General features: G+C 43.3%; 1 protein-coding gene across 11 annotated transcripts in view; it reads right to left on the reverse strand.

Moving 5' to 3' along the window:
- adgrb1a (adhesion G protein-coupled receptor B1a) overlaps window positions 1-12,054 on the reverse strand; it is a 123,867-nt gene that overhangs the window by 30,850 nt on the left and 80,963 nt on the right. For all 11 annotated transcript variants that reach the window (XM_044033797.1, XM_044033798.1, XM_044033800.1 and 8 more), the window contains one exon: window positions 3,284-3,410. In XM_044033797.1, the coding sequence (XP_043889732.1) occupies window positions 3,284-3,410 (127 nt within the window). The remainder of the gene's footprint in view (window positions 1-3,283; window positions 3,411-12,054) is intronic.

Consider the following 12,054-nt stretch of genomic DNA (forward strand, 5'->3'; position numbering starts at 1 on the left):
AAAAGAAGCCATCACAATTTAGCTTCCCTCAGGATGCATGGATCTGCCAGGCTGCAACAGTGCTGTGAACAGGCTGTCGCCTGCACAGGTGGAGGACGGCCCACTCAGCCATGTTAGCAGCTATAAAAGGCTTTGAATACCTGCACAACAGTGTTTTAAGCTAAATGCCAATGCTAGCAGCATGCTCACAACCAGTACATTTACATGACATGAGACAAAACATTGTGCTAGTCTGACTAAAACTGTAGTACGCGCGACCTGGTCTGAACAAGGACATGCTCTCCCTGTGTGTGAGTGAGAGTGAATGGTTGTTTGTCTCTATGTGGCCCTGTGATGGACTGGCGACCTGTCCAGGATGAACCCCACCTTTTACCCTATGACAGCTGGGATTGCCACCGCCATGGATGGATGGGCCTAACACAACACCATCATTTTATTGGGAATCGAGCTGCAGACGGTCAGACCAGAGTTGGACTCAGGCTGGCCTGGGCACTTTGCACATATGTCACAGTTCCCATACCAGGCTAACACTTGGAAATAAATAGAAGAAGAAGCTGCTAAACACAAAAATCAAGCAACAGCGATAAAAACATGGAGAAAGTCAATAAAAGCAACATTGTCAACCTGCAGATGGACAACCAAAGTCGCCAAGAGTCATCCTTACAGTTAGATGAGCAAAGATTTATGACAATTCATCCAAGAGCAGTCCAGTCATGTGACCAAAAACAGAAACATCACTTAACATAAAGAGAATAAAATAGGATTCACCCCATGAGGACCATGGATGTCAAAATGACCAGCACTGCCATCCCTAGAGCCAGGCCTCTATGACCTTAGCTGCTGGGACAAAAGGTAGTGTATATGAAGGGCAGTGGAACATGCCCTTAATGTATGGAGTATTTTTGATTAAATGTTTTTGCAGGGTTGCTGCAATAGGCAAGGCAACACATCCCTGTGCACCAAGATTTTCAATATTTATTTCCCATATTTTCTCACGGAATGTAATGATTATGCGGAACGCCAACAATCCAAAACCTATGTGATACAATTGCTGTGTTCTGTCCCTGATGTTGGTGAAGCCGCTGTGACACACTGCCCGGGCCCTGCTGAGGTAACTGGGTTGAGCATCACGTCTGGAATGGAGCGGAGCTATCATGCTTCCATTTTTGATTCATCTCTCTGATTAATCAATAATTCAACAATATGCTACAGCCACAGTAGTGTCTTAAAAAGTCCCACAGTAACAGTTCTAGTTTAAAAACACCAGATACCACTTTACGGAGATCTTAAGCAGCGACATGACTGAACAAACTACGGTCTTGGTTTTTGATTTCTCCGTGAAACACTTCTTCAATAATATGTGAATTGACTGTGAAATGCAAACATCACTCCCATTCTTGTGTCTGTGCACTATGTATGAAGCTGAAGAGAAATAACATGGTTAGCCTAAAATACAATAAAGATGGATAGAGGAGGAGGACGAAGGAAACAGCTGGCTTGGCCTTAAGATACAAAAGTAAACAAAAACTATGACACACCAGCCATTCATTTGCCTCTCCAGCTGAGCCAGAACCAGACCAAAGTTAAAGACCTCGACCTCAAAACCAACGTAAAATCAACGTAAAACCAACGTAAAACCAACGTAAAAACAGTTATTTGTGGTCTCTATGCTGTGGTTCTATGGGTTGCCTACTCGTTGGCACACACAGAGACCGCTATCAAAACCTCTGCACACCAAACAGAGAATTACAGGCAATAATTCCAGCAGAGAAACTCACGCTTACACTGATATGTCTACTTGCACTTGCACTTGAAATGGAGACAGACAAACCCTAGCTTTTGTGCTTCATCGTGCAAAGCATTATGTTGCAGGAATCAGTGAGATGTGTGTATGCAGAGTGTGAACGTGAAGAGACGGAGACTTGCTAGCTCTATTGTATACACTTGGGCCAATCGGCTGAGCACGACCATGTGGCCGAGGCCCTTCCAGCTCCTGCCATGGATGACCTGCACAGACACTCAGGAAGGTCATCACAGTCACAGACCGACGCTCTGTCAGACATTTAATTAACCAATGAACTCCTATTTCAGCACCGAGAGCACAAAGCACAAACGGAACACAACATGGCAGCCGTTCCACGCGACGACTGCTGGTGCCGAGGCCATTAAAACGGAGCAACTCTGAAAACCACAGCTATCGTGAGCAAACAGAATCACAAGGCTCTACTCACAGTTAAAGCATTTCATCAACAGCATCCCCTGGCACAGCCTTCCTTCTAGGCCGTGCAGGCAGCAGGAAGAACAGCCCACTGCTTCCTATGTCTTTAAGAAAACCTCGGTAACCATGCTGTTACCAGGGCAACTGGTGAACAAATTGCTTCCAAGGCAATTTCCAGTCTAATAACTAATCGCACTGAATGAAAATTCCCCACAAAGACACTGCCCTTTTCCTGAAGAAACTGGGGCATGTTTGAGTCACTGGGGTTCTTCTGTGATTAATGTATATAGAAGGAAATTGTCATGCACACACACACACACGCGCACACACACACACCCACACACTGTTGGCTTGCTGTGTCCAGTCGCGGCCACAGCGCATAAAGGAAGTGTGTCCTGTACTCGGATGTGGCACCGAGCCTCCATCGAAACGTGGCGTCCTTTCCCTCTTTCTGTACTGAATCGCCATTCACCATGTTCCCTGTGGGGGGCCTGGTTGCCATGGAGACGCTGGTGACAGTCTAATATGTTAAAATATGCTAATGTGAGCATTAATTGTTGGGTGTTCACAGTGAAATTACGAGAAACGGGGGGTTGGGGAGTGGAGGAGGGGGTTTGCATGCAGGTGACCATCATCGTTTTTACAGCATCATCTTTAAATCCCACTCACAACGGCTTGTGTGAGCTTCACGCACAGGTTAGCAGAGCAGCGGTGTGCTGTCCTTGCTGTGTGCATTGCTGAACATACATGTGTATCTATGTATATATATAGAGAGAGAGAATATACAGTATGAAGCCTGTTATAAGTCTTTAAATCCCATAATAGCTTTTGTCATCATGGTTTTGGCATGTGGAGACAGAAAGAGGAAGAGGGGGGAGGAGGAGAGGGGGAGGATCTGTTGATATGTAATGACAATGACGCCCTATGGAGGAAAAAAAAACAGCTGATGCATTCACGGAGAAAAAAGAGCCTTACCAAAAAAGAAAAGGAAAAAAAAAAAAAGAAACACCCACAACGTCTCGGATACCTTTAACACCAAGTGAAGGGAGGTTTAGTCGCACTTACCATTTCGGGATTTAGCCGTGCTAAAATGGCGAAGGTGGACAGTCTGTCACACACGCATTTGGTTCTGAATGAGTCGACCAGCACGGTTTTGCAGCCCCTGGCAGACCAGGATCCCAGCAGAGAGGAGCTGCACAGGAGGAGACACACACATGCACACACGCGCGCACACGCGCACACACACACACACGCGCGCAGAGAGACACAGACACACACACACACACAGAAGAGGCAATGCGGTGAATAAAGAGACAGTTCCCGGCAACAGAAATACGAAAGCGGGTTCAAATCCCACCGCGTTACACCGGCTATTTCATCCACTTCACATCTCCGCCGGGTGCTGGCGAAAGCGCACGGAGCGAAGTGAACGCGCTGAGGAGGACGAGGCGGCGGCGAGCAGCTACTACCACTGCTGCTGCTGCTGCCGCTGCTGCTGCTGCAGGTTCCTGCCTGGACACACTATATACCAACATTATAGATCATCCCCACTGTATACTAGTTATTATAATAATAATAATTATTATTATTTTATTATTATTATAATACCGAATACCTTCTTCATATTTAATTATTAATTCCCGTAAATGGTTGTATGCTATTGTGCAGTTTTCTTTGAACATACTTTTTTTTTAATAATAATTAAGGCGTTTTTTTCTCTTTTACATAATATAACTCATCCGTCTTAATAATGACAATACAATACAGAGACTCTGTCTTCTTTCTTCCAAACAACACCAGACACAAACTAATATTTAAAAAAAAATAATCAGAGGAAAAGGAGCAGAGTAGTTTCACTTTCAATATCAGAAGTAGCTGTAGAGTTATGAAGAGAAGCGACCACAACAACCATGACTCAGATGAACTGTGTAGCTCATGAAACGTTGCCTGGAAGACACTTATTTATCCATAAAGGGTTGGACATGGTAAACTGGACCAGTGATAATCAGTGTCTCTGCTTCTTTCTTTTAACTGCTATGATATTTCAAAATATCTGCTGGAAGATAAAGAAGTTTCCCTCAGGGACGGGACAATGCAACGCAAAGAGCATTTAAAGGCGATGATGGGAGAACCTCCTCAAGCTGTTGGAGAAAGTCTGTCTGCTCCACGTGCTCTGGTGTTTATGTGCGATGTGTTCCAATACTGTGGAGACTCATTACTAGCCAGAGTCTACACATACAGTACATACAAAGTCATAACTACAAGGCTATGATTATTGTTTTATCATCGTTTCAATAGGAAATACGAAAAGGCAATGAAACTTTTAACACCATAAATATTTAAGAAGCAAAACGTTGCACATGGATGAACTCATAAAGGTCTTTAACTCAACCCCTACAGTGGAAGTCTATACTGCGCCATGAGCAGGGGTGTTTCAAGGGATTTTATGGGCTCCTGGCAGGAGGGAACTTTCATGCCATGACCATGGGACCTTGTAAGGTTGTTTCTGAGCATAGTGCAGTTTCCTGTAGTTGATAATAGAACATACCCATTCTATGTACCTCCTCTCAACTTGGGAGCCGCAGGGAATTGCCCACTTCCCCTGCTCAGTAGCAACACTCCTTCCCCACAGACGTGCCACCTCCACATATGAGTGTGTGTAAATATTGTTGCACAAGCCGTCTCACACAGAGCCGCTGCATCAAACGCCTGGCTCTTTCCGCACATTGCGTGCGAACACTCACAGTCATGCTCATCCACCTCTTGTGAAAAGATAGAGCAAGGTGGAGGCAAATGATCCGCTGTGGCGACCCCTGAAGGGAGAAGCCAAAAGAACAAGATCATGTTCTATTCTATATATCCTTAAATTGACCCTTTTAATCCCCGCAAAGTCATTGGTACGTCTCTGCATGTATCTGGCATGTAACAACACTTCTGCTTTACTGTGCACATAGAAAACCCTGCAGTCCAAACCAGGATGTATAGATGGTTGCATCTAAGCCGCATAGGGCATTGTTCCTGTCGGGGTTTGCTAATTTTACTTCACTGGCAGACTGCAAAACTCCATTTGACTCAGCAACTGACACAAGCTGGCCATGAATTAGTCTGACTCAGTGCACAGAGAAATTAAGCAAATAAGTCAAAGTGATGAAAAAGCAGAAGCACGGTTATGAATTAAAGGACAGGCGGCAGCAGCAAGCGACAGCGCGCTCCTTGCACAAGTTTACATCAACTTGACTGAGCTGAATTTACACGGACTTGATGGAGCCGTGTGCAGGGTTTGACTCAAACTTGCAGTCTGGCCCTGGAATCCAAATTAATTTGTCAGGCACTGACAATAGCAGGCACTTGAGACGTCAATCACGCCACTTTTTGAAAGACGCTCGGGGAAATCTATAGACTTGAATACAGGCCTCACATAAATAAAGGGAGAAGCAAGACGCCAATTATTTATGTAAATGTTGACGCATGGGTCTGAGTTACAGAGCGTTCTCTCGCTTTACTTAAGCAAAATAAAAATCAGGGAGCTTGTTTCGGACAAATTGTGTCGCTCAAGTTCATTCTGAATGGATTAAATCATAATCGTTGTGATGATAATACTTATAACAGATCACTTGATGCTGTTTGCTTATCATTTCCTCGTCTTCACAGGTTTATGATTAGACTGCAATGCATGTGTTATGGAAGTGTGAGTGTAGTTTAACTCAACTATCTGGTGTCTATTTGTTCTTTTAACCAGCATGTTTTGCTCTTATGAGATTACATATAAAGTCATGCAGAGACATGAAATTCACATCTATTTGCATACTATTTCCAACTGATTTGAACTTGAGTGATAACTTGTATCGGGATGTTGGGAAAACTATTCTGGAATGCTATTGTCCATATGTCCCAATGTTGTTATGGAAATAGGGGACAAATGTGATTATGTTCTGACTGGACGTGTGTTACTTGAGGTTGCACTTTACGATGAACGTAGTTAGATGTAATTAAACACAAAATGATCCAGTGCATCACCACAGTCGCTTTGTTTACTTGGAACAGTACGTGCACCTAATTTGTGTCACCGACACGCGGCGACTCCTGGGATTGGGAATCCTTGTCTGCCTTGGAACTGCACGACTCATTACTAGGCCACGTTGGTGGATCCTTTGAAATGGGACAAACTAATCATGTTGCTGTGACACTTCAATCTAAGCCGACAAAGGATCCAGGAACCTGCATAGGGACACCACAGTTCTGTTCTTTTGGCATCAAATTATATTGTACATCACAAATCCAGTTAGCCCCTAAGGTCCAGCAGACACAGGTGTGTCTCTTGTCATAGACACTCGATCGCAGTGATAATCAATGTCAACCTTGACACCAAGAAGAGTATCTTTCAGCGGGTTTATCGCATTTCTCTGCAATTTTTATGGTCGTGGTCTTTGTTTCTAATGGTATCATGAGGGTAAAAGGAGCCATTATTACGCCGTCATTACCGCAACGTTATTAAGACCCTTTTAGAAATGACTGTAGATTAATGAGTCCCCGCCGCACCGCAAGGGTGGGAAAGACAAAACTGAAAGCCAGCATCATGTGTGTCTGTGCATGTGTGTGTGTGTGTTAGCCCCAGGAGGTGACTTGGTGTTGACACTTTAGCACAAATCCAATATAGTAAAACGTGCTGCAGTTTCTCTGTGCGGCTGACGTGATTAGGCCTCTCTGTGAGCCGCACACTGGCCTGCAGACAGACTTGCCCTCACAGTCTAACTAGATCATTTAGGTCGCTGGCGTAGCAGCCCTGCATGGAAGAATGTCCCTTGCCAACAAACAGACCACATGGATGAAAAGGAGTCTGTCAGCACAGATGAAACGCACAACAGGGACCACCTTTTTTTTTAAAGTAAAAAAAAAACAGGTGAAAGAAAATGTCACCCTCAATATCAACATAAGAATTCAAGGAGCACACAGTGTCTTGCTTTGGTCATGACTGCAACTGTCTCACATGTCGAGCTTCAACTTAACAGCTTCATTTTTGAAAATAAAAAGGAAATGACACTCTCCCATCCTTCTTTTAAATAATGAGTCTGTCCAGTCTTGATTAAAATCTGATTGCTTTTCTCTTCTCTGATCACGTCATGGGAAGTTACTTTTCCAACTTCTCGCTGATTACGAGTCTGTTCTTCCTCCTCTCTCGTCTTGGCTGCACCTCACTCGTGGAGTAGAATCATGCCACGACTAGAGAAGCTGTAGACACCAGTTAAAATCCAAACACGCTGTCAAAATGTGGCAACCATCTCACTTATTGATTATAGATTTGAGTCCAGATAGGAAAGTGTCTGGAACCTGATCCAGACCAAGAAACCACCTATTAGTGGCCTCTGCTATGGAGCATTTTTAGCATCATTCAGCTCATTGGTTTGGTTTTCTCATTTGCAGCTTCACTGATTTCACCCCACTACACAAATACACCTTCAAATGAATGATAAAGGGGGTTATGATTTAGGCCTTACTTTGTCCCATGACTTTCTGGCCGGTCCATTGTAGAATTAACACTTTCAGGGGTATTCATTCTCAAATAGCGGGGCAAGAATGGATTAGCATGCTCTGAATATAATCACCTGGGATTTGAGTGCTGCCTGTTCCCTGAGATGCAGCCTCTGTCTGGTCATACGTACTTGTAAACAAACACGACCTCCGCTCACTGACCTTCACCCTCTCTCCCATAACTATATTGCAATAAATGACGACAAGTCCACAGCGGTTCGCTCCAGCACTTTCTGATTAACCCGTGAAGGTCAAATTGAAGGTCCAAAGCAAGACAGGTAAGTCGCCGGTGTCTTATGAAAATAACTTTTTACCTCGCCAAAATCTCTAGTGACCTAGAGAAGATTCCTGCAAGGTCTCATCTCCCGCACCAGCCAGTTGATTTATGCAAACACGGGATATTTAAATCTGTGATCAGGCGTGTTATTGTGAAGAGGCAGTGACCAGGAACATCTGTAGTCCACGTATGGCGAGGGACCTACATTTGCATGTTGTTTGCCATCTGTCTGCCCCCCACCCATTTCCTGTCAAGTCTCTAATAACAGTATCTAATCCCTCTAAAGTTATGATGAAAATTCCGGATAATGAACCACCACATGGACTAATTGCATTTCTTGTAGTGTGTTTTAGACTTATCAGATTCTCCGACACATCACATCGAGTTCATGTATTTATAGTACATCAGTTAAGAGAGACTGCAAACAAAGCTAAGCAATAATGTCAGTGTGAGTGAGAGTGAAGTGGCTGATGGTCATGTTATTGATTCCAGGAGATTGAAGCACAGGCCAATGAACGCTCGGGCTGCTTCACAGCTCTTATCTGCACGACAAGGACGCCTCCTCTGATAACAATTCCTCTCTCAAATATTAACTCATTAATCACAGCTGCTGTCCAAGATGGATTTTAATTTTGCATAGAGCATGTCTCCCCCGCAGCCCCAACCCCCTGGACTTTAACATGCCAAATTAGATTCTTTGTCCTTGCTTTGCCTCGGCCGTCGTCTTCTCCCACTGTGTCTCGTGTCTGTGGACGGTGGTGATGTCCCAGAGGTGACCAAGGTCAGCACACGCTATTTTACCTTTCTGCAAAAGCATGTTGGAAGATTGAATTTATTGAGGACTGTTATGAGGCGATAACAATTTGGAGATAATTTGGAGAAAATAAGTGTGATGCAGTTTGTCTCATGGAGAGGATTCTGCAACTATTTAATCTTCTAGTCCTAACCAGGTTTTTATGCCCAAACCCAACCAGGTTATCCTCACATGAGGGTCGTGGGGTTGCTGGGGCCACAAAATCATCATCATCACCCTCATCTCCATAAGTAAGAGGCTAAAAATGTCTTTAACTTCTAAATTAGTGGAGTATTATTGGTTCAGAAACGTGTCATTGGATTGAACATGTGTTTTATAAACACGTTAAACCTTTCATTCAAGGTCCAGTATGTAACACTTTGGTGAAATTATTTTTTATTTGGCAATAATGTCAAATAAAATAATGACACTTAATCATCTGATTGTATGAATTGTTGTTTATCGTAACCCTAGAATGAGCATTTCATATGTACTGTACATCGGGCTCAATAAAGGTCATGGTTTTGAATCATCATGTGTTTACAGTGGCCCACAATGGACAAACTACATCAGCAAATGTAGCTGAATCTTACACACTGTCCCTGTAAATATCCCCGTACAGAAACCATTGTTCATTTTCCTGACATCACACAGACACTGTAGATAAATTGCTGGATTAAAATGTATTATTCAAATCAAATAATGCCAGCACTTCAGCAGCACTGCGCAAACAAACATAAGCTGTTGGAGTGTGAAACCGCAATGAGTGAGTGAAACTGTGCGAACGACAACAAAGTCCATCAGTGCATCATGAGCTGTGTCCTACTCATCACTCGCCTGCTGCCCAGAAATTTGTTTTCATCATTGTTCTCAGCCACTCATGATTTATAATCACTTTGCAGACTATTATGGCTCTTTTGTTTTCTTGTTTTCATCAGCGTTGACCTTCAGTGGATGAAACCCAATACTTTTCGAGGCTGAACACGGAAATGAGAGATTAATTACAGGGGCGCATTTAAGCTGCCTTTACATGTCAATAGCAAATACGTCCGTTCCAAACAATGCAACTGTCACTGCCCACATACTTCTATTAGACCTTTACACAGACAGTTTAGTTAAGCATAGGATCACAACAACAAACATGATGACGGCAACGGAGGACGCAATAACGTCGTTATTAATAATAATCATTACAAATCATGGCTGTCTCCCTTGAACTTTCAGCTGCACTGCCCCCCTATGATTCCCGGTGGCACTGCTTCTGTTTCATCTGTTTATCTTTAAGCTTTCTAAAAACATGCGAGTGGAAATAAATGCACAGCACAAACAAAAGCCTTGGAGCGTTAACTTTTATGAGTCTCACGGGTGCGTCTGATGAATAAAGGCCCGGTTGTCTCTGACGCTGGATTAAATAAAACCTCTATTCAAGAGTTTATGGTAGTTTTGGATGACACAGAACAGCCCAAGCGGCAATTGCGACTGTCTCGGCTATAATGTTAAGGCCGTTTGTAAAGTTTTATTGTTGGGGAAAGCTGCCGTCTTAACATCCCCTGAATTATTCTATATTTACTCCAGTTTTTTTATTTCCAATTTATTCCTCCATGTTTCACTTGTTGTTGTTGTTGTGCCATAACCTACTTCTGTTCGTCCGTCGACTGAGTCTACGAATGTTCCTCTCTCTGTCTCAGTAACACAAGTGTATGCATCGATCTAAATGCAAATGTCCGTGCCTGCATTGCAATAAGGCAGCAACATGTCTGCACCCCTCTTTCTCTTTCCCCTCACTTCCTGCTCATGCTCTAACTGCTCACACTATATTCTTGTGTGCTAAACAAATGGGGGCACTTAAGAACAATGAGCATACGAGAAGTGCTTTGTATGAGGCCGCAGAAGACGTGTATATATATTTCAGTCTGTCTTTAGCGTGCAGGCTCACTGCGCTCTCTTACTCACTCGGTCTTTTCTCTAACTCAAACCGCTCCCGTACACGTTGATGCTCGCGCGTGGGCCGGTGGAGGGAGGCAAAGCTGTGAGCGACACTTTTAATTTTCCACACGCTGCATCAGTGTCGTATCAATGGTAGCGCGGGGTTAGCGTCGTCCCACAGACGAGAGCTGCCAAGCTGTCCAACATACTCCACAGTGCATCGACTGTGTCAAGATTAAAAAACACTGCAGCGAGTGGGAACATGGCGTCTCTGAAACACCCACTTGGAGTGTAGGGAATTCCCACAACACTACAAGCGGGCTTCCCAGTGTTTGTGCTGTTGATACTGGAGTAAACAATGATTAGGACCACCGGATGTCAGCCAAGCTTGTTGCATTGGTGTATAGTTTGACAGGTCTGTCATGGCTGTGGGTGGAATTGATTTCATGTGATAAAAAGACGCCCTAAAAGTGTTCATAATACGTCTGAATTTCAGTTTGCAATGTTCTTATTAAATACATGACAAAAGGAAATGTGGATCAGTCATTTACAACAGGATTAACACTCCAATTCTCCTGCTAATAAATTGTTCAACCTTTTTTTTTTTTTTTAACCCTTTAACAATGAACGCATTGGCAGCCTGTGGCCAAGTGGAAAGGGAACTTGGCTTGTAACCGGAAGGTCGCCGGTTCAAGTCCCCACCAGGTCGAAAGGGCTGGGGTAACCCTGAGCAAGGTACCTAACCCCCATTGCTTCCCGGGCGCTACTCAGTGTGGCAGCCCACTGCTCCTAATTATAGGATGGGTCAAAATGCAGAGAATAATTTCCCTAAGGGGATTAATAAAGTATCTAAAAATATATATATGTATTGCAGACAACACATTTGCGCAAGCTCACTGTATTACCGTATTTACGCAACGGTCTGTGCTATCGGAAGAATTCTAACGGTTTGTAAAAGCTGAGAAGTTGCAATTTTCTCGCCTGGTTATTATATTATATTATAATTTCACTTCAGTGTCTTTATCCCCAGAGAGGAAAGAGTTGGAAAAACACTTTGCAATTGGACACTGAGACAAAAACTCAACCAAATGTTATTTTAAATGTGTTTTATACTGTTCAGATTTCAAATTTAACACACCTGGTGTTTTTTTTCATTTTAAACTGTTAATACACTATTTTAACATGCAGTAAATTGTAAATAGCTGCCAGATATTGAACGTTATTCTGGAAAAATGTGAAAAAGCACTTACTCACAGGACATTTTTTGGCCCTTTTATGGTTAAAATAAGCAAAAAAAATAAGAAAAATAAA

Source organism: Solea senegalensis, linkage group LG9, assembly GCF_019176455.1.
Source record: "Solea senegalensis isolate Sse05_10M linkage group LG9, IFAPA_SoseM_1, whole genome shotgun sequence".
Lineage (NCBI taxonomy): Eukaryota > Metazoa > Chordata > Actinopteri > Pleuronectiformes > Soleidae > Solea > Solea senegalensis.